This window comes from Spea bombifrons, chromosome 5, assembly GCF_027358695.1.
Source record: "Spea bombifrons isolate aSpeBom1 chromosome 5, aSpeBom1.2.pri, whole genome shotgun sequence".
NCBI lineage: Eukaryota > Metazoa > Chordata > Amphibia > Anura > Pelobatidae > Spea > Spea bombifrons.
The window spans coordinates 98,923,077-98,944,260 of NC_071091.1; the positions used below are offsets into that span (position 1 = coordinate 98,923,077).

Genomic DNA, 21,184 nt, shown 5'->3' on the forward strand with positions numbered 1-21,184 from the left:
TCCATTTTTATCATGCTTTTGGGTCCTCTAAACATAGAAACGTGGGATTTGGCAGCAGATAATAAACTTTCAGCCCCTCTAGAACATTGTTCCTGCTGTAAAATCTCTACATTTTATTCAATAATTGGTCTTGGATAGGGTTATGCCTATGTCAAGTATGTTTAAATCCTTTTTGCCTTAAAAAAGACTTACATACGTTTACACATATATTATAGCCCTGCATAAACATGATGAGGCCGCAGGCTGGTAGTAGAATTTACTTGTAGACTTTACTCATAGTACAATTTTATAAATGATGTATTGATAACAGACAAAAATAATTTAGTATTTGGTGCTTGTGTGCATGGCGTATAGGAAGATAGAAATATTGGAACTGGAGACGTGCTATATAAAAAAATCAGTGTCTGAAAGTAATTTAAGAATATATTTATTCCAGTGTATGGAGTTGGATATGCTTGGACACCGGCGAGATTGGATATATTTCCTGGGGATACGGTGGTGTGGACCTGGGGGGCGCAGTCCTCTTTTATGAACATTGGATACAGAGTATTCTCTGTTTCTGATCCGGCAAATGTCACTTATGATGGTGAAGGATTTATCAGTGGAAAGAACAAGCTTTCATCAGGTATATCTCTGGTTTCCCAGAATCACGCACAAAAGCTGCTTAGGATGCACAAACTTCTACAGTAATGTTTCTTGTGTTCTATCAATACGTCAGATGGCCAACCAGCTAGGTTCTTTACCTCCTTTATCGTTCGTAAAGAACAGTAAACATTTGGTCTTGCTAAATTGATTGGAAAAAGCATACCCTGTACAAGGTGCAAATAAAAAATGTTAGATTTGGGTACAAAATATTGTTATTATCATAGCAACCAAGAGAATGATTCAGTAAGATGGGACATTATTGGCTCCAGTGATAGTAACACTTTTTAACTTTGCCCCAGAATAACTTTTTATGCATAAGGCAAGGTTTCCATTTGGGTTTTTTTTGCTAAAAACGCCTATAAAAACGCCAAAGATACTTGCCATTTATCCTAATCCCTTTTAGCTGGGTGAAACTTCTAACTTGTAAAGGCTGGAAAAACTGCCTAAGGTCAAAAAAAGCAATTTCCACAGAAAGGCTAAAACGCCAGAAAAAACTGCAGAAAAAACGCCAAAACGCAGGTAAATGCAGTGGCAGTTTTCTTGGCAGTTTTCCTGGCGTTTTTCATCAAGAAAAAAACGCCGGACAAAAACCCAAGTGGAAACCTAGCCTAATTCCAACACAGGTTTAACAAAGGGTATTCACCATACAAGCCACAAATAATCAACCGATTCAAAACATTAAAAAAACATTTGCAGTTATTGATATATTGAATCTAACCTTTTGATTGTATGTGTAGGTGTCTTCTCATACCAGTTCACGGCTCCCGGAGTCTATTACTACAGCAGTGGTTACGTCGACAATAGCGCAAGCATTTTCTTACAAGGCGTGATCTACGTGTCCCCGGCTGAGGATAATTATGGTGCGCTTCACTTATCTGTTAGCGGAATAGAAGCCAAGTACCTTCCAGGTAAAAAAAAATATATTAAAGGAAACATTAAATGGGAAGCTTTTGGGAAGCTTTTGTGACTCTTCCATCTTTCCCTGTGTTAGCCCAATAAAAAGCAGGATTCAATGTTCAGTAACATGCAAGTCTGCAAGAGAGTTGGATATTTCAAACCCCTGAGTTAATTCAGTAACTTTTGAGATATCTCACTTTGTTCATTTGTGTAATATATACATATTGAGTCTTGAGTCTTTTATGTTTTGAACAGCTCCTGACTCATTCTATCCATTACCAAACTGTACGTCACCGGACCCCGACTGTCCTCGGCTTTCTAACGTTTCCCTGAGTAACAGTTCGATTTGGTTTGGGTTTTCAAAGTGCTACTCTCCATCTATAACCAGCATAACCCCATCTTCTGGAACAGTATATGACTTAATAACCATCAATGGAACTGGCTTCAGTGATACCCCATGTGCTATTCAGGTACGTTAACAAAAAAGCTAGTGATCTAAATCAAACGTGATCTCACATTGTTCCACAAGGTGATAAATATAACTATTAATTTAATTAAATAAATAACAAACAGAGCCATAAATAATGTTTTTTTTTTTATTTTTTTTATCAGGTCTCCATTGGAAAATACCCTTGTAGGGTTACTTATTCTGATAAAAATTCAATCACGTGTCAACTCGATCCACAGAACGCCATGTCTGTTGGTGTTGCAGAAATCGTTTCAGTAACGGTCAACAACTACGGAAACGCCATCAACACAATAAGCAACGAAATGGGCCGACGCTTTGTCCTTTTGCCTCATATAGACTCTGTCCAACCCAGAAATGGATCTAATACAGGATACACCCGTTTAACCATACACGGCACAGGGCTTTCAGACAGCAGTAACAGCACCCGCATTGAAGGGCTTGGCTGTTCTATCGTATCTGTAAATTACACCGATATTTTATGTGACACAGAACCAGGTTACTTACAGGACATAGAAGTAAAAGTTGATGTACGTGGGATCCCTACTCAATGCAAAGGCTCCTGTTTCTTCTCCTACACCAATGAAGCCACCCCGGTCATTAACAACGTGAGCCCCACTGTCGTGCGGAACATTACTACTACATTTTATATAAATGGAACTGGCTTTGGCACAGATGCTGGTGACGTTTTGGTTTACGTAGGAGACGTCCAGTTGGAGATAGTAGATGTTAATGACACAGCTATTGTCTGCCTTATCGAGCCTCTTCCAGTTGGCAACTATTCTGTAAAAGTTATAGTTCTAAGTAAAGGTTTGGCATCCGGAGGTTTCAGTGTGAATAGTCCTGCCGAGGCATCGCTTCAAACAACATCTGGAAGCATAGAAGGAGGCACAGTTATGGTGGTCCAAGGAAATGGATTTGAACCTCTTAGCACTACGGTGTTAGTTGGAGGAATTCCGTGCCCAATTATCTCAGTGGTTCCCGGGGAAATTCAATGTCTTACACCACCTACAACATCCGCACGTACGTCACCAGTCTCCATCACCGTAAGATCTACCACTTACCCAGCTCTAAGCTTCTCGTATTCAGAGACCGAAACGCCTACAGTAACGTCCGTTGTTCCAGAAACAGGTATCTGTTAATCATAATTCATCAAAATGATCATTAAACAGTATTATTATTAAACAGATCTACTACTTTTTATTTAATAATATCTATTGATATTGCTATTTTATTTCCTTAGCTTTTAGACATAGAATTAATGATTTTATAACATTATATTACCACTGAGCAGGAATATACAGTATCTGCATTTACTACTTTAACACCGCATGTCAAAATGATTTTTCACTCATCATAATATTTCTAAAATGTAAAGGAAATAATGTTATTGATAGTTAACGATACACTAATTCAGATAAATATTTAAGTTTTTAATTATATGTATTATATGAAAGTTTACTTTAAGTAAACTTTAAAATAAGATTGTGTGAACCACGTCACAAAGCAGGCGATGTTAGTTAAACTCCGAAGTTCCTGACCATATCTGTTGTGTATAGGGCCAGTGGGAACGTTAATCACCATTTCTGGATCACGTTTTGGTGTGGATGCCGCACTGGTTTCCGTGACTATCGGTGGCGCCGTATGTAACATAAGCAGCGTCTCAGACGACCAGCTTCAGTGTAATGTTGGAAATCATTCGGGAGGAACCTTCTCGGTCAGGCTGCAAAACGAGAAAGGATTTGCAAGATCGACTGCGAGTTTTAAATACGAACTTACAATGACAAACGTCTCCCCACGTGAAGGCAAGTAACACAAAAACAGAAATCACACAGCCCATTTCAACTTTATCCGTACTTAATAATTATTAATTAATCATAACGACTTTGTTCTTCCTGGGTGATAATCTCACTGTGACTTAATATCTCCAATCTTAATGCAAATCCATGTCATTTATTATATTATATATTATAATAGGTACTCTCTCTCTATATATATTTATATATATGCACTATATATCAGTTTTATACAATGTTTTTATATAATGTTTTTAGGCAGCTTTGCTGGCGGATTAATAATCACAGTCACGGGGTCCGGTTTCGATCAGCAGACGTCTAGTGTATTTGTGTGCAACTCCGAATGCAAAGTGGACAGATTAGGATCAAATTCCAATTTCCTCTTATGTGAAGTTCCACCACAGAACGGTAAGTGACCAGACGTGTAAAAAAATGATTTCGCCATGAAATATGGTCACCGGCTGGTATTCAGGTCTAGATACCACGCTGCTTTACTGTGCTGTGCATTGAATTATGTATAGAAGATACCCTAAATAGTGCACGTTTGTGGGCTGATACCTGTAGGGTAAACAATAATTACGCCGACTTACAATGAGAACAATGATGGCAACACAGCTCACACGTTACGGCATACAGACCACCATTCAAGAGAAGGAATTGGGTGGTAATGTGGTAACTGATAGGTACAAATAACAAGGTATGCCCAGAAACTTTTCTCTAAGCTATTCCCAAAAGGGAATTATTAAATTCACTATTTAGGTGAAAATGACCGGTATTTACCTTTTTTGTTTCTGCAGACACTAACACTACAACAACCTGCGATGTCCAAGTTGTCAATGGAAATGACACGGTCCAAATAAACAATTCATTTTCTTATTTGTCAACATTAACTCCTGAGATATACGATGTCAGTCCCAAGAGGGGAGGAACAGCTGGGGGGACCCGACTAACCATCACGGGGTCCCAGTTCAGGTACTGGTTAAGACAATATTGAAATGAAATGTAGTCAGTTCCCTAAAGTGTTTCACTGGCCAAAGGGTCCTCTAGGTGATTAAGAATAAAACATTCTATAGTTTACCATAACTAGAGGAAAACTATACCTTTACCTAATATGTAGCTGTAAATAGTAAGTGAAACAAAATGTTCTAAGTGATACTAGAAATAAAATAGAAACAAAACCAGAAAATGATCCACTTTAATAAAATTATGTCTAAAGCAACAGCCTATCACAATAAAGCCCAGGTAACCAGTGTGTCACATGTGGCTGAAAGGTCTCCACTTGACCTAGGACAATAAGCTAGAACAGATATAAAGTTGTGAATAGAATATAGCCAGGCTCAATAAAATAAACTTCTAATTACATGTCAAAAATATTGATTTTCGTAATATTACAGATTTTTTTTTTGCCTATTTAGCTCCAACGTGTCACTTATTACCGTGACTATAGCACAAGCAAAATGTGAGATCCAGTCAGTCAACAGCACGCACATTGTTTGCATTACAAGCGCCCAATCCCCTTCACAGAAAGCCAAGGTTAAAGTCCATATTGAAGGTCAAGGGTTGGCCAAGATGGTAAGGAACTCCTCATTATTGTTCCATCTATAGATTGATAGCTACTGATAAGCAATTTAACTTATCTTATTATTATCCATTTCAGAACAACACTGAGTTTTTTTACATTGATGTCTGGTCATCCAAATATACATGGGGAGGAGAATCGCCACCTGAAGAAGGATCGCTGGCTGTCATTACAAAAGGACAAACTATTTTGTTAGATCAGAGTACTCCTGTTCTGAAGATGCTACTAATACAGGGTAAATTAATTAAATTAAGCTTATTACCAGTTGGGTAGAAAGATGCACATGGGTGTCTGCAGTTGGAACAAAACGAGGGCCCCCCAAATAGGTAAGGGGCAGATAAATACGTGACCATGGTAAGGTCAGCAGAGCCAGGGGTGACCATGGTAAGGTCAGCAGAGCCAGGGGTGACCATGGTAAGGTCAGCAGAGCCAGGGGTGACCATGGTAAGGTCAGCAGAGCCAGGGGTGAGCATGGTAAGGTCAGCAGAGCCAGGGGTGACCATGGTAAGGTCAACAGAGCCAGGGGTGAGCATTTTACACTGTAGAATACTCAATAAATCTATTAATGGCCTTTAAAGATTAAAAGTAAAAACTACATTTCCATCACAGTTGGAAGATGAAAAGTTAGTAATCATAGTTTTACCTCTCTGATTTGTTTGCTTGGATCTTTTCCATTTTCCATTTTAATAGGAGGAACTTTGATATTTGATGAAGCTGATATTGAGCTGCAGTCAGAGAATATTCTTATTACAGACGGAGGAGTACTACAGGTATTGTTACAGCACAATTTGCAATACACTGTAATTACACCAATATTGAACAGCATCGGGAAAAAAAAGTATTTAGTTTTAATGTATTTAGGCTAGGTTTCCACTTGGGTTTTTGTCCGGCGTTTTTTTCTTGATGAAAAACGCCAGGAAAACTGCCAAGAAAACTGCCACTGCATTTACCTGCGTTTTGGCGTTTTTTCTGCAGTTTTTTCTGGCGTTTTAGCCTTTCTGTGGAAATTGCTTTTTTTGACCTTAGGCAGTTTTTCCAGCCTTTACAAGTTAGAAGTTTCACCCAGCTAAAAGGGATTAGGATAAATGGCAAGTATCTGCCCTCTCCTGATGTCATTTACTTGGTAGACCCTTTTGTCTCTTTTCTGTGGTTTGTAAGGCATGCTTTATTTCGAATGTCTGCTCCTCTGGGAAGATTGGCCCCAAATGATGGTGCAAATTGTTTGCTGTTGCTTTTGGCGCGCAGGATCCAGTTGATGCGTCGGGTATGTTTGTTTGTAATGGCATGTTTGTTCCAAATGGTGTAAAATTCAATATGAACCAGTCCAGGACTTTGTTTTGTGTGAAACTGTTTGTTTTCAGCCTATTTCTCGTAGGACACACAGATACTGGGTCCATCCTCTGCATTGTAACTGTGGAAAAAAAGCCATAAAAAACGCCAAGGCAATAAACCCACATGGCTTTTTCATGGCGTTTTTTCTCTCCCATAGACTTCTATTGGAGAAAAAAAGCCAAGATTTCTTGCAAAAAACGCCAGAGTGTCAACATGCTGCAGTTTTGAAAAACTGCCACAGAGCCCAAAAAAGCAGAAAAACGCCAAAGAGGACTGAAAAAACGCCAAACAGAAAAACGCCAAGTGGAAATGGCATTTTGCGATTTCCTATTGAATTACAGCTAACATCTGGCTGCAGCCGTTTTTCACAAAAAAAACGCCAGGTGGCGCTATTGGCGTTTTTATAGGCGTTTTTAGCAAAAAAAAACCAAATGGAAACCTAGCCTTATACTTATAGATTGTACAATGTTTCCTATGTATATTTTATATGAACACCTACATTTTTTAAGATGTTTAGAAGACAGGGTGGTAAGCAGTCCAACTTGCTTCTCAACAGCTGCCAAGGAGGAATTGTACTCCAATATTATCCAGAAGGACAACATTTACTCGTGATTATTATTTTTTGTAGATTGGGACAGAAACAGATCCATTCAAGCACAAAGCAATCATCACCCTGCATGGACAGATACGCTCACCTGAATTACCCTTGTATGGAGCAAAAACATTAGCTGTGAGAGAAGGAACCCTGGATCTCCATGGTAAAAATCAACTAGACAATGACATATTTAATAATTCAGCCACTTCAATGATCCTAACTAAACTTGGTTGTAGTCGGGATGAATAGTCGGGGGAATAATTCTAATCGCTGGCGCACGGCAAGAAGAAAAAAGATTGCAAGTGGCATTGACCTAAATTAGGATGAAATAAAGTGATACGTTACTAAATGCTATTTTGTTGTATAGGGCTTCCAGTCCCGGTGACCTGGACTCGTCTGGCACAAACTGCTGAAGCAGGAACATCTACAATCATTTTACAAAAAAGTGTAACGTGGAAAGTTGGTGATGAAATTGTTATAGCATCAACGGGTCACAGGTAATTTAAGCAAAGGGATGTCTAGCTTTGCTGTAATCTCCATCCATCTCAGTTGTAATTGTACAGTGTAAATTTTGTATAGTTTGTTATTTATCGTTTTAGTATACATAGTACTCACAGTATGCCTTTTGGGGTTCATTATGGGCAAAATAGCTAAATGCATGAATCCCATTTTCTGATTGGAGCATAACCGAATTCATATTTGATCAGCATTCTTTTTCTTAACTGAGAAATCCATTTAGCATTCTGTGTCTAGTCTGGTAAGGACCCTCTCATCTCTTTTCTGAATGTTTTTCTAAATGTTTGTTTTATTTCCAGACATAGCCAAAAAGAAAATGAAAAAAGGACAATTAAGTTCATTTCCCCAGATGGCACAAACTTGACGCTAACAGAGCCCTTGACCTACAAACATTTGGGGATATCAGTCACTTTACCTGACAACACTATCTTCGAAGCAAGGGCTGAAGTTGGCCTTCTTACAAGAAACGTTGTTGTGAGAGGATCCAATAATGTGGAATGGAATGATAAAATCGAAGCTTGTCCAGATGGATTTGATACTGGTATTTGCATGCTGTATTATCTTTACGTTACTTAAAGGTGTGGGACATGGGACAACCTTGGATTATAGAAATAATTAAGTTCTACGATCTGGATTTGATGCACTCCACAATAAAGAAGTGGGCCGAGAATGGTCATAGTCATGGAGTAAATGGGATGGCTGTGGTGAAGAAAATCCCCATTTCAGCCAGAATTTACGCCATGGCTACATGCCTCCTGCAGTCCCGAAGAAGTAATTCTTTAGGAAAGTTTGAAGGCTGTGGGGAATCTGGTGGCTTGCTACATTCTTACCTAGTAACATTTCTGATTCTCCTCCTTTTTAGGTGAATTTGCGACACAAACATGTTTCCAGGGAAGGTTTGGGGAAGAAATAGGAAGCGACCAGTTTGGCGGCTGCATCATGTTCCATGCTCCACAACCAAACAAACTCCTGTCCATTGGAAGAATAGAATATGTTGAGGTATGTAAAGAAACGTCGGCTCTTCTGTTCTTCTATCCGTCTTACAGTCCAGAGATACGTTCAAATTATCAGTGCCATACTTTCTGTAGTCTGTGGAAGCCTTTAAAGGGCCAGTTATACAAAATAAAAAACGTGGCTCAAATATGTCTTTAAAGGGGCAGTGACGCAAAATGTATTTCTGAGGTGTATTCCCTTTGGATAAACAGGCAGAGATACCACCTATCTACTTAACGCTCGCCTTCTTCTTGCCAACTGGCACATATGTGCTCCCAGTTCAGGATCAGCAGGATTCAGGAACAGAAATGTCAAAACATTTACCTTCTGGAACCAAAACTATTAAAACATTAGCATCTTAGTTTGCTTCACTAGATTTAATATAGTGTAATTTCCCAAATATAGAATATTATAGAAATTGCATTTATAGAATTATAGAATTTACTACACAAGTTCCTTAGTGATGAACATTTTTACATTACATGCATTTAAAGCTCAGGATACAGATATAGCCACACTTATTATATGGTATAAATAATAAGTGGACAGTACTGCTTTTTAGGTTATATATCATTAGGTAAACCCAAAGTTTCAAATCCTGTGTGGCGGTTGACGGACAGGTGGGGTATAAGTTGTGTTATAGGGTTGGAGGAGCATGAGTTGTGGGATGTTCATATTGGCATAAATATATTTTATTTTGTTTAAATTAACATTGGGATATCCCTTAAACCAAAATAATTATTTAAGATTTACAATTGTATTATTTTTTATCAGACTTAAAACATATATAACTGTTATAACTATATGTTCTAGATATTCCATGCTGGACAAGCCTTCCGACTAGGTCGTTATCCAATACACTGGCACTTAATGGGTGATCTCCAGTTTAAGTCATATGTGCGTGGATGTGGAATTCATCAGACATACAACAGAGCGGTCACCATCCACAACACTCATCACCTTCTTATTGAAAATAATGTCATTTATGACATTATGGGGGGAGCATTTTTCATTGAAGACGGCATTGAGCACGGAAATGTCCTCCAGTACAACTTGGCTGTGTTTGTTCGCCAAAGCACTAGCCTGCTAAACGATGATGTCACTCCAGCAGCTTTTTGGGTTACAAATCCCAATAACACAATAAGGCACAACGCAGCAGCTGGGGGTACCCATTTTGGATTTTGGTACAGGATGCACAATAACCCAGATGGACCATCTTACGACCCATTAGTCTGTCAGAAACGGGTCCCCCTTGGTGAATTCTATAACAACACTGTGCATTCTCAAGGGTGGTTTGGAATTTGGATCTTTGAAGAGTACTTCCCTATGGAAACTGGAAGTTGCTATTCCACAACACCAAAGCCTGCCATTTTTAACTCACTGACGACTTGGAATTGTCATAAAGGAGCAGAATGGGTGAATGGTGGTGCGCTGCAATTCCACAATTTCACAATGATAAATAACGAAGAGGCTGGCATAGAAACCAAGAGGGTAATTTCATCATATGTTGGCGGATGGGGAGAGACTACTGGAGCTTTGATTAAAAATGCGATAATAGTTGGCCATGTGGATGAACTTGGTCTTGGATCCAATTACTGCACCTCCAGGGGCGTAGTACTTCCATTTGATGAAGGATTAACAGTTTCATCTGTCAAATTCATGAATTTTGATCGTCCAAGCTGTGCTGCGATCGGAGTTACCACCGTTATTGGACTTTGTGCAGACAGATGTGGAGGCTGGAGTGCCAGATTTGGTGGCATACAGTATTTTACCTGCCCTAACAAAGCCGGATTCAGATGGGAGCACGAAGTCGTGTTAATCGATACAGATGGCACACTTGCAGGTAACAATTTACTTTTTGCTAATATGCAAATACAGTTCTAACACACAAACTACTGTGTAATTCTAAGAGTAAGGGAATGTGATCATGTGACAAAACATATTTATTAATAAAACAGCATAATAATCTGCTTACACTAACTTGGTGGAATAGCAATCTATAAAATATGTATAATTACATTTTAACATGATAATATTTTTTTTTCTAGGGACACCGGGATATAAAGTGGTGCCTGAAAGCGGCTTGCTGGATCCCTTACAATGTAGGAAAGGGAAAGACTGGAGTGTTGGCTTCCCCGGATACATTTGCAACGCTACTGTCAGTTTTCATCGACTGGCCTTTAACAACCCACAACCTTCCTCCCTTGCTGGAAAGGATGTCATCATTTCAAACGCATTCGGTGGGTGATTAATAATACAAGGAGCTTTGAGAAAGTACTTAAGTATCTTGAGTATTTCACTCTGACACGTATTAAATGCATGCTCAGCAGAAACCTGTTCTTTTGTTTAGGACCCTAAAATACATTTGACACCCCCCAAATCCCCCAAATGTAAAAAATTAAATAACCAAAGTTTAATATATATTTAAAAAATGATTTATATATATATATATATATATATATACATTTAGAGAGATAGAGATGTTCATGTTTTTCACTTGCAATATGACTTTCAGAGACAGCACAGGCATAAATTTTGCAATGCTAACCGGTTAACTATTTGTGCTCTTTGCAGGAGTCAGCGTCATTCCTTACCTGGCAAAACGTTTGACTCATAAACCCGGATGGATGGCTTTGTTACCAAACGCTAATTCTTTCAACTGGCATTTTAAGGATGTTGATTTTGTCACTAACATCTCCTACGCCTCTACTTTTTACGGTTTTAAGGTAATGAATAGAACCAATAAAACAATTTATGAACAATGCTTTGTCAATGTAGATGTTTTGCTTTTGTAACATTGTGAACTGGCCATGGCTACAATGGTGTGGTTTTCAGATCAGTAAACATAACATGAAACGATCACTTTTTGGGTAAGTTCCTAGCACTGTTATTGCTTAGCAAGTTTTGTCATTTTAAGAACACAATTAATCTATTTTATATATTTCATAGAGTGAAGACTATGTGTTTATATCGCACAATTTTACCCAGAGACCGGACATGTTTAACATTATTGATAAAAGGAATAGCTCTCAGAGTGAACTGAGCTATAGCAGCAACAGTAATGGCGACTGGTTCTTTAACAACAACACAACTACACTAACATATCTTGGTAAGTAATAAAGCGGTGTTAATGTTTCTAAGTAGCTTGTGTGCGCCCGTACAAATAGTTAGAAGACAATTACGCATATTTAAACAGAACAAAGTACGAAATGACAAGATGAACATCATGGAAGGGCGGCTACTGGAGAACTCGTGTAATGGTATTTATAAATTGCAAGAAGCAATATATATTGTATGTATGTATGTATGTATATATAAATATATATAATATATTAGAGTATGTGTGTATATACAGTGTATATACAGTGGGAGCAGGTGGATCTCTATGGTTGTTCTTCATTAGGTTATTGGTAACCTTTATTTGTTTATTAGTTCTGGCTGCTTTTATAAGGGTGAAGTTAGGAGAAGGATAAAATGTCCTGGACAAGAAATGAATTGGATAATGCTAACTTTGACACATTCTGCATTATTTCATATATGCCGGTATTTGGTGAAACATTACATCTTATATCGCAATCGCAACAAATGTGTTTTATCTTTGCAGTGTCTGGGAAAAAGAAAGTCCAAAGGCGTGCTATTGCAGGAACGTTGGATACCACCATGTCCAATATTAATGTTAAGTTGCAGGTTTACCAGTGCTACTTCAAGGACTGCATCGCTCCTCCGCCTTCAACTACAACACCTGCCAGACCCTCTAATTACGAGTATGTGTCAGCCCGTAGCGTAAATGACCGTTCCACTCCAGTGTCTATCTCTCTGTATTGGTTATGATTCTAACTAAAGCTTACATTGAATCAGGTTTTATTGAAATTTACAATTGGCACTTCAAAGTCTGATTTTTAACTTAATAGTTCAATATAGTAAATTCAGCCTTCGTGTCCTCTTCTGTATAACTTTGCCCGGCTTGATAGTTTGGGTCAATTTCAAAGTTAACTTGATAGAAATGGGCAATTTCCTCACCAGTATAATTCTAGACCTAGCAATATAATGGAGCAGGAACAGTTTATACCCGTGGGGATTCATTTTTTTTATGTTTATGGAGATCTATAGAGTTCGAATGAACCTGTCAGGAAATAGCAGCGTTATCACCATGTTAGGTATAAGTAGGCATGCTTCAATATGTGGCTCAAGAGCCATAATTATAATTTAAATATGTTATTAACCCCTTAAGGACAATGAGCGGTCCCTAAACCCATTGAAAACAATGCATTTTGAGCCCGTACATGTACGGGCATTGTCATTAAAGGGTTAAACATGGAATACAACTGGACCAAGCATTTTGAACCAACAATCACCCATGTGTTTGCTAATTCTTGGGTAAAGGACAATAAAGTAGAAGTAAAGTGAATAGTGTCTATTGACCCACAGAAAGTAGAAGTTACATTCATGGTCATGGAACTGGTTACCAATCGTATTGTCAATTGACACACCTTGTCCCTTAGTCTATACCATGGTGAAACTTTGTCCTTAATGTTTACTATTGTATTATATGTTTATTTATTTATTTTGATAGCCAATGGTCCAACAGTTCCTTCTGGCAATCATCAAAAGAAAACGATTACACTGTCCCAAAAGACGGATCGAATGTTGTGATCCCAGCAGGTACTTTCTGCTTACTAGATTCTACGGTTTGTAGTTTACTAAGCTTGATATCCCTTTGGGTTGCATTGAGGGTGCCACGTTTCCACCACAAATAACTAATTCATAGACAGATGGAGAGGTAAGCTTTGTAACCTCAGCAATATGATGTATCATAAAAACTGGCTAATATCCAACATGGCTGGCACATCTCACTGCGTGTTTGCTCAGGCGTAGGTGGTTGGTCGACCCAGGGGATGTTATACACTTACCATAATAGCTACTTCTTGCTACCTCCCTCCTCCCCGGAAGATTTGGCAATAATGTATAATATAAATATCAATGGAAATCAAAAATTATACCTCATTACCTAAACCTGCTAAACAGAAATCTTATTCCATAAATTTGAATGATAAAGTAACTTAAATCTGATTTGGCAGCCTTTGGTTAAGACAAAATTTATTTAACCTTAATACTATACCTGAGATTTTCATCCCATACTTATTTTGTTCTTCCCTGGATTCCTCCTTTTAGGAATACTACAGGTTTTGGGGTTAAGGGACGTGAATGTTCTTTTTTTCACGATAGCTTATATGTCATTTTATTTCAGACAAATGGGTGGTAGCTGATGTGGATTTGCCATCATTAGAAAGACTAACTATTTATGGAGTCTTGGAGCTGAGAAACCTCACAAACATGAACATGACAGCTACATATAAGACAACTATACTCAGTGCTACGTACATATCCATACAGGTAAGAAATGCAATGGGCATATAGCTATTTCTGTGTTTAGTTCATTAAAAACTTTTATGTTTATAACTAATTTTAAAAAATTCAGATTCTCGTTATGTATGATTTTTCCTGCTTTATATAGGGTGGAGCATTAATAGCGGGAAAGGAGAATGATCCTTTCCAGGGTGAATTACATATAATACTGAAGGGAAACCATTCAACCCCTGAAATGCCATTGCGAGATGGACCAAACCAAGGATCAAAAGTGCTTGGTAAACACAGAAACATGCATTAAAACAAAATACGGCAAGACATTTTAAGTGGGACGACTGCACATTTTTTGTTGGGCAAACATGTACAAAGCGTCATGTATTTTTGAATTGTAGGGGTGTTTGGGCATCTGGATCTCCATGGAATTCCTCGATCGGTCTATAAAACCAAGCTAGCCAACACCACACTAGCGGGATCCCCATACATCACATTGGTGGATGCTGTGGACTGGCAGGTAACTACTTACATTTGCGGGTGATAAATATGCGGGTGTTTAGAGGGTTAAAAGGCATATCATGGGGCACAGTGGCATATAGGGGGTATAAGGCACTTCTGGGGCAGATGTGCATAACTGGGGGGCAGGTTGGAAAATAGAAGGAAATAAAACCAAAATATTTTTCTCAAGCATAGCTTTTATTAAAAAAAAGTGTTTAAATGAATTAACATTTACTGGTAAAACTTTTTTCCTATAGGGTCGTCTTATATTCAGGCTTTTTCTTTTTCCCCTAAATTAATATTAAGATTTGGGGGGTCGTCTTATAATCAGGGTCGTCTTATAATCGAGCAAATACGGTATATATATATATATATATATATATATATATATACTTGTTTACCAAGTTCAACTTCTCCGAGTAGTTCTACACATGTGAAGGCTGACTATCTTGTATTGTCCTCCCATTTTAAAGGTAGGAGAAGATATCCTCATCACAACCACCAGCTATGATGCCTGGCAGACAGAAACCAGAAAGATCATTGCTATTTCAGGGGATAAAACAAACCTCACCTTAAATGCCTCACTTACATTCACTCACACTGGTAAGTGTCAACGTTTCAATTTAAATAAGGATTCATTCCCTCAAGATTGTAAGATTGCGAGCCGGGCTCTCTCCACCTAATGTATCGGTTTGTCTCAGTCTGTCAATTCTAGTCTTGTCAGACCCCTTGAATATATGTATTGTATGAAGTGCTGCTTGAAAGTTGTTGGCCCTATATAAACAAAAGATAATCCAAAAGAAAATACTATAAATCAATTCTGCAGCGGGAAAGAGCTTAAGCTAAGAGTGATACTTGAAGGTGTGTGATTTTGTGTTATATACATTACATTTTATTTGTAGAACACTAGCAGATTCTGGGGCACTATTACAATGAAAGCAGAATACGAGTTTAACAATAGCATAAATAATGCAATATATATAATATAATAAGACATACTGCTACACTAGTGTAAGAGGGTCCCGCTACCATACACTCTATTAGGAGGTTGAAGGGGATCGAGATAGCGGAGAGTGCTTCAGCAAAAATGATTTTATTTTAGGGAAAGTAATATGCTTGTAACAGGCGCCTGAAGAACTTGAATGAGAGGGGAATAGATGGCATTAAATAGCAAGGGCTGCCCTTAAGGGGTAAGCTGGTCTCAGACTCCCAGGCCCCTGCATTGCCATTGCTTACCAATCTATCTCACTGTGCACAGTTGTGAGGGGAGAATGGGGGCCTCGCCTTTTCATTTTCCAGATCCAGAACACATTGTATTCCATAAACAACTACAGCCCAAGACGCAGTGCTTAAACAGTATCATGGTCATTGTCACCACAGACCCATTCCTTGGGGCCAGCACTGCCCAAGCCTCATCAGGAACCCTCTTTGCCTTCAAAGATGAAAAGGGTAAAAACATAGGTTACCCATCAATCAAAACTAACAAGTAAACAATAGCTTTGTGTATACATAAAATAGACAGATGGTTAGATTTAATTATAGGGATGCCTACTGCCCCCCAACAGCCTCACTATACATAAATGCAGATTTAAGTACTTGTTAGGTAAATGCGTCTTTGACTTGCAAAAAAATATTGTTGGGAGCACCAAGTTTCCATCGATGTTGGGGTGGGTCTCATAAGACCTTCAAGACTCTTGAGTGCCAGCGCTGGGGCTGGCTGGAGGTTAGGTACAGACACTGCTGAAAAGGAGATACATTCGTGAAATCCAAAAGACTAGAGGGCTGGGTAAATATCCAAGATGTACGCAAAGAATTCAGATTATGAATTTCTTTGCATTTGGGACACAAAATTAATTCTAAGGTGTACCTTTAAATAAATGTCTTCCATCAAGATATTTTTTTTCTTTCTTGCAGGGGAAACATATCAGGTGCCGAATACAAACAGGACTTATACGTTGGCAGCTGATGTCGCTTTACTAAGCAGAAACATTAAAATAATTGGCCAAGATTACCCTGGATGGTACAAAGAGTCGTTTGGAGCTCGTGTGCTCGTCAGTTCATTTTTTGCAAATAATAAGGAATATAAAGGTATGGCAAACACTCTGCACCGGATATTTATTTGCAAGTGTGGTTTCTAATGCTTATTTTCAATAACATTCTGTAGAAAAATAAGTGCTTGTTTTGGAAGACTGAGACCAAGTTATGGAACATCCCTGGTCTTGTCCTTCAAATTTTCTGGCCTTGGACAGCAAAAACAGTAAATTACCTAAGTAACATAAAAAAAGAAGTAGAAAAATAGCCACATATATGGAGGAATACACAATGAAAGGGGAGCATAAGTAATATAGGTGAAGAACTAATCAGATGGAATGACATTAATAAGGACGGCAGGTAAAGTTGTTAACTCTTTTGCGGTGCTTAGGAAAATCATTTAACCCCTTTAATAATACCGTGTGTACCTGCAGTTTTATGGATTAAAAGTCATAAAGTGTGATCTGAGCTAAAGCATTTAAAAAAGGAGAGGTCACATGATTAGATAAGAGGCAAGCAGAAAACACAAATCTATTGAATTAAGATTAAATAAACAGTATGTTTCTTTCCAGACTAATTTAAACTGTTCTTACATATCTCCATTTTGTTTCCTTTGTGGAATTAAAGGAAGTGCAAGGATTGATAATGTGGAATTTTACCACAGTGGACAGCTGGCCTACTCAGATCCAACAGATCCTCGTTATTCCATAGCGTTCCTCAATCTGGGAGAGGTAATTATATTTTCTTACATATCAAAATGATTTCAGCTCTGGAAATTAACCAAGCTTTGCTTGTTCCTACTAACGTGTTTTTGAGTGAAATAATCTATATGACATATAGATTTTGAAATGAGGTCTTGAAGGTTTTTTACCTCTTAATGTATAAATATAGGGGTCCAGTTAAAGGTTGCAAACAGTGCACTCCAGAACTTTACCGCTCTCACTGTAAAAAAAATGTCCCTCTCAGGAAGTGGAGAAAAAATATAATTTTCTGGCCAGTACATAGGTGACTTTTTTTATGCAGAACTTTAACGTAATTGCACTTTGTTAATGTTCATTATGCATATTCAGGATTGTGCGGAGTGGAAACATTTGATGTCACCACGCTCTACTTCTTTGTTTAATTACATGTTGTGCAAGATCTTATCAACACAATTCTGTTAATGAATATGGACACCATATCGTGTATTGCGCAGCAGCAGTAAAAAGTTGTATTACAGGATACAGTCCAAATATTATTTACTTAGGAGGGATTCTTCCTCTCTGGGGCTCCGATCCATCTGTCCCCTCTTCTTTGAGCTCATACCGTTTATCACAATGTCAAAATCAAAATGTGTTCTTTTTCTAAATGCCTTACTCAGCTACATATATAGCTATAAATAGGGCATAAAATTACCAAAAAAGACTCAACAAAGGCCTGTCACCTAGCTTTTCCTGTAGCCACCAAAACAAAATTCAGTATTACTTTTTGTAAAGAAACACACTGTAGTAAAACGAGCAGCGGTGTTAGTTTTATGGATCATGCAATTCTGTTGTATATTTTTTAAGGTTGCTGAAAACACATCGTACGTCAGAGGCTGTTCTTTCCATAATGGGTTTGCTCCGGCAATAGGAGTTTTTGCCACCAATGGACTGGATCTTGATGACAACATCGTACATTTCGCAGTGGGAGATGGTAATGTATTTGAAATAGTTTAATGTGTACGTAAATGGGAACTCTCTTCATTAGCCCCATGGCTCTGTGTATGGCAGCAGATCTCTGGAGAAGCCCTCTGATTTCTGGGTGGAAGAGTGGACTTTTTAACTCTCTGCCTGGTTCCCCTGCATCACCCCCACTTTTTCCCATTTTCCTTGCTACACATTTATTATTCCACCTGTACATCATTATCCCTTTACACGTTTTAATTAAAATAATTCGAGAAGCTATTTTGCTGATAACAGATTCCTTGCAATTTACTTTTCGGACTTTAGATTGGCCACCAAACACTCAATTGAGTTTTCTTAAAGCAAACTATAAAATAATGTCCAATGTAGTCCTAAAGTTGATTTAAATCACACAGGAACATGAAACGTTTTAAAGACCAAATCCATATCTGTTGGGAAATAGAAATCAGTTTCTCTGTAAAGTTCTGAATCAGGAGCAATTTCATGGAACGAGATGTTCATGCAAACTGAAATACATTTACTAAACTGATATTTATTACACGTATGACCCATTGGTTGGGTCATACGTGTAATTAGCTTATTAACCATTTCTGGACCAACTCTGCTTGCTTTTACATGTCAGAGATATTGATTGGTATTCTTTTATTCATATTATAGGTATCAAGGTATGGGGAGAACGTATTAGAGTGAGAAGGAATCTCGTGGCTCTTGCGGTGTGGCCTGGATCATATCAGGACCGAGAGGAACCAAACAATATCATTTGGAATGCTGGAATAGAGGTTGTTATAGCCAATGTTCTAAATTATTTATTTGTAAAAACAGCATTTATTGTGATCCAGCTTTCAATTATTTGTACAAATTAAACAGTCCTTTGTACTGAAACAGAACTTAATGACTAACGTTTCGTTTTCGTGTGTTTTTGTAGATCAATAAAGGCAGCGACATTGTACTACAGAATAACGTGGTTGCCGGTTTTGAAAGAATTGGTTATCGTATTGATGGTGAACCCTGCCCAGGTAGGAAGCCATAAATGCATATATATATATATATTTTTCCAATAAATGTATGAAGAAAATGCATCACGTGCATTATTGTCTTCTGTGAGGCTAACATGATATAATATATTCTGACACCTTATAGTAAACTCAAACATTAGAGAAAAACAAAGGTATTTAAAAACTTTTCAGTGTTTTATCTGTTATAATTTGTATGTGACTAGGTCAGTAGTTAGGTGACTAGGTCAGAAGCTGGCGGAACATGTTTACCTTGTAATGTAAATATAAACAAGCAGACTTTGGTCGATCTGACAACACACCCCAAATACACCGCTTTTCATTAACAATAATTTACACAGATCATATCTAGGTTTCTCCACCGCTAGGTTTTGGGAAAATGACTCAGGATTTTCTTCTTTTCTCTGATTTTCTTTATCACAGTGATGCCATATTATAGAATAGTTAATAGCGATATCCTTGTTTTGTCATATATCATCGTGTTCTGGCTTCACAGGTGCGAATAATGCCAACGAAGAATGGTTTAATAACGAAGCACATGGGGGGTTATATGGTGTGTATATGAACGAAGATGGTCTGTCTGGATGTTCACTCATAAGAAGGTTTCATCTGTGGAAGTGCTGGGATTATGGCATTTACACTCAGGTATTGTTGCTACCACATTACAGATAAATTAGCATATTCTAACGTGAAATAGGAACCAAGCGGCTTCAAAGAGACACAATTTGCCCTAACCATTAGAATTCCCACAGAGTAGGAGACATGTGGATATCAAAAATGGTCATGTCATGCCCAATGGGAACCGTCTGATCCTACAGCCAAAATAAGATTTTCTTGCTTGCCTTTTTTAACCGCGAAATATTACTCTGCAGACAATCGACCGCGTGGAGATTTCCGAAGTGGTTCTGGCAGACAACGGAATGGGAATATTTCCCATCATATTCAGCCCAGCGGCAACGTCTCACCAGACATCTAACAAAACAGTTAAAATCTCAGTAAGTTAATCACTCAAAACGTAGGTGTAATGTTTCAAATTATTGGTTCCGTTTTAACCTAGATGAAGTATAAATTGTCACATCTTAAGTTGTAAATAAGATGAAAACTCATTTTCAGGGATTCCATTTCTTTAAATAACCATCTAAAGAAAGATGTATATATCTGAGAGGGGTGCTAAATACTGGCGAACCATTTGGGAAAATAGGCAGCTGGACCTTTCTAGGTTCCTTTAGTTGAGGAGCTGGGCGACTCGCACCCTAAAAACCCAGAAGAAGTTCTTCTCCTTTTGGCTTCATGGTAGTCCGTCACCTGGGAAGAGGCTAGCAAAGCAGAGCATATGTGGGCTTAAAAGGACTGTAGCCTAGTAAACAGATTGTGGCAAGAGAAGAACAGTTACATTGTGGATACATACACAAGGTCATAACCCATACAGCAGATATCTGTACATGGTGGGGCCACAATATGGTGTAGCCATTTCTCTAATTGTGACCATTCCCAAATGGCAGAAAAATAACTTAGCAGGTTACATAAAATGAAGGTATTTAGACAACCAAATAGAGGTTTGTATAATGAAATTATGTGAACGTTAACGATGAAAAATCATTTGTGGTTTTAGAATTCTCTGCTTGTTGGAAGCAGCCCCAAATTTGATTGCAAAGACGTTCTTAATGGCAGTGATGTCAACATAAAGCTGACTCTTCAACACCGCAGCTCCAGGCCCTTACCAGGTAATAGCATTACTATTAAATGATTGTAAACCAGCCATAACCTAGTAGTTAATTTGGTGATCTTTGTTTTTATA

At 38.1% G+C, this 21,184-nt stretch overlaps 1 protein-coding gene across 1 annotated transcript in view; it reads left to right on the top strand.

The window, feature by feature from the left end:
• The window catches only part of PKHD1L1 (PKHD1 like 1), a 67,186-nt gene that overhangs the window by 38,979 nt on the left and 7,023 nt on the right, over positions 1 to 21,184 (top strand). Inside the window, exons 35-66 of the mRNA XM_053466545.1 lie at positions 437 to 625; positions 1,383 to 1,553; positions 1,798 to 2,012; positions 2,155 to 3,139; positions 3,568 to 3,817; positions 4,067 to 4,212; positions 4,602 to 4,776; positions 5,220 to 5,376; positions 5,462 to 5,618; positions 6,074 to 6,153; positions 7,344 to 7,473; positions 7,678 to 7,807; positions 8,126 to 8,367; positions 8,689 to 8,825; positions 9,633 to 10,662; positions 10,868 to 11,059; positions 11,394 to 11,545; positions 11,769 to 11,928; positions 12,424 to 12,583; positions 13,393 to 13,481; positions 14,068 to 14,213; positions 14,335 to 14,464; positions 14,579 to 14,697; positions 15,152 to 15,281; positions 16,593 to 16,766; positions 17,337 to 17,440; positions 18,257 to 18,383; positions 19,031 to 19,152; positions 19,299 to 19,389; positions 19,883 to 20,031; positions 20,259 to 20,381; positions 20,999 to 21,110. Coding sequence (XP_053322520.1) covers positions 437 to 625; positions 1,383 to 1,553; positions 1,798 to 2,012; positions 2,155 to 3,139; positions 3,568 to 3,817; positions 4,067 to 4,212; positions 4,602 to 4,776; positions 5,220 to 5,376; positions 5,462 to 5,618; positions 6,074 to 6,153; positions 7,344 to 7,473; positions 7,678 to 7,807; positions 8,126 to 8,367; positions 8,689 to 8,825; positions 9,633 to 10,662; positions 10,868 to 11,059; positions 11,394 to 11,545; positions 11,769 to 11,928; positions 12,424 to 12,583; positions 13,393 to 13,481; positions 14,068 to 14,213; positions 14,335 to 14,464; positions 14,579 to 14,697; positions 15,152 to 15,281; positions 16,593 to 16,766; positions 17,337 to 17,440; positions 18,257 to 18,383; positions 19,031 to 19,152; positions 19,299 to 19,389; positions 19,883 to 20,031; positions 20,259 to 20,381; positions 20,999 to 21,110 — 6,474 coding nt within the window. The remainder of the gene's footprint in view (positions 1 to 436; positions 626 to 1,382; positions 1,554 to 1,797; positions 2,013 to 2,154; positions 3,140 to 3,567; positions 3,818 to 4,066; positions 4,213 to 4,601; positions 4,777 to 5,219; positions 5,377 to 5,461; positions 5,619 to 6,073; positions 6,154 to 7,343; positions 7,474 to 7,677; positions 7,808 to 8,125; positions 8,368 to 8,688; positions 8,826 to 9,632; positions 10,663 to 10,867; positions 11,060 to 11,393; positions 11,546 to 11,768; positions 11,929 to 12,423; positions 12,584 to 13,392; positions 13,482 to 14,067; positions 14,214 to 14,334; positions 14,465 to 14,578; positions 14,698 to 15,151; positions 15,282 to 16,592; positions 16,767 to 17,336; positions 17,441 to 18,256; positions 18,384 to 19,030; positions 19,153 to 19,298; positions 19,390 to 19,882; positions 20,032 to 20,258; positions 20,382 to 20,998; positions 21,111 to 21,184) is intronic.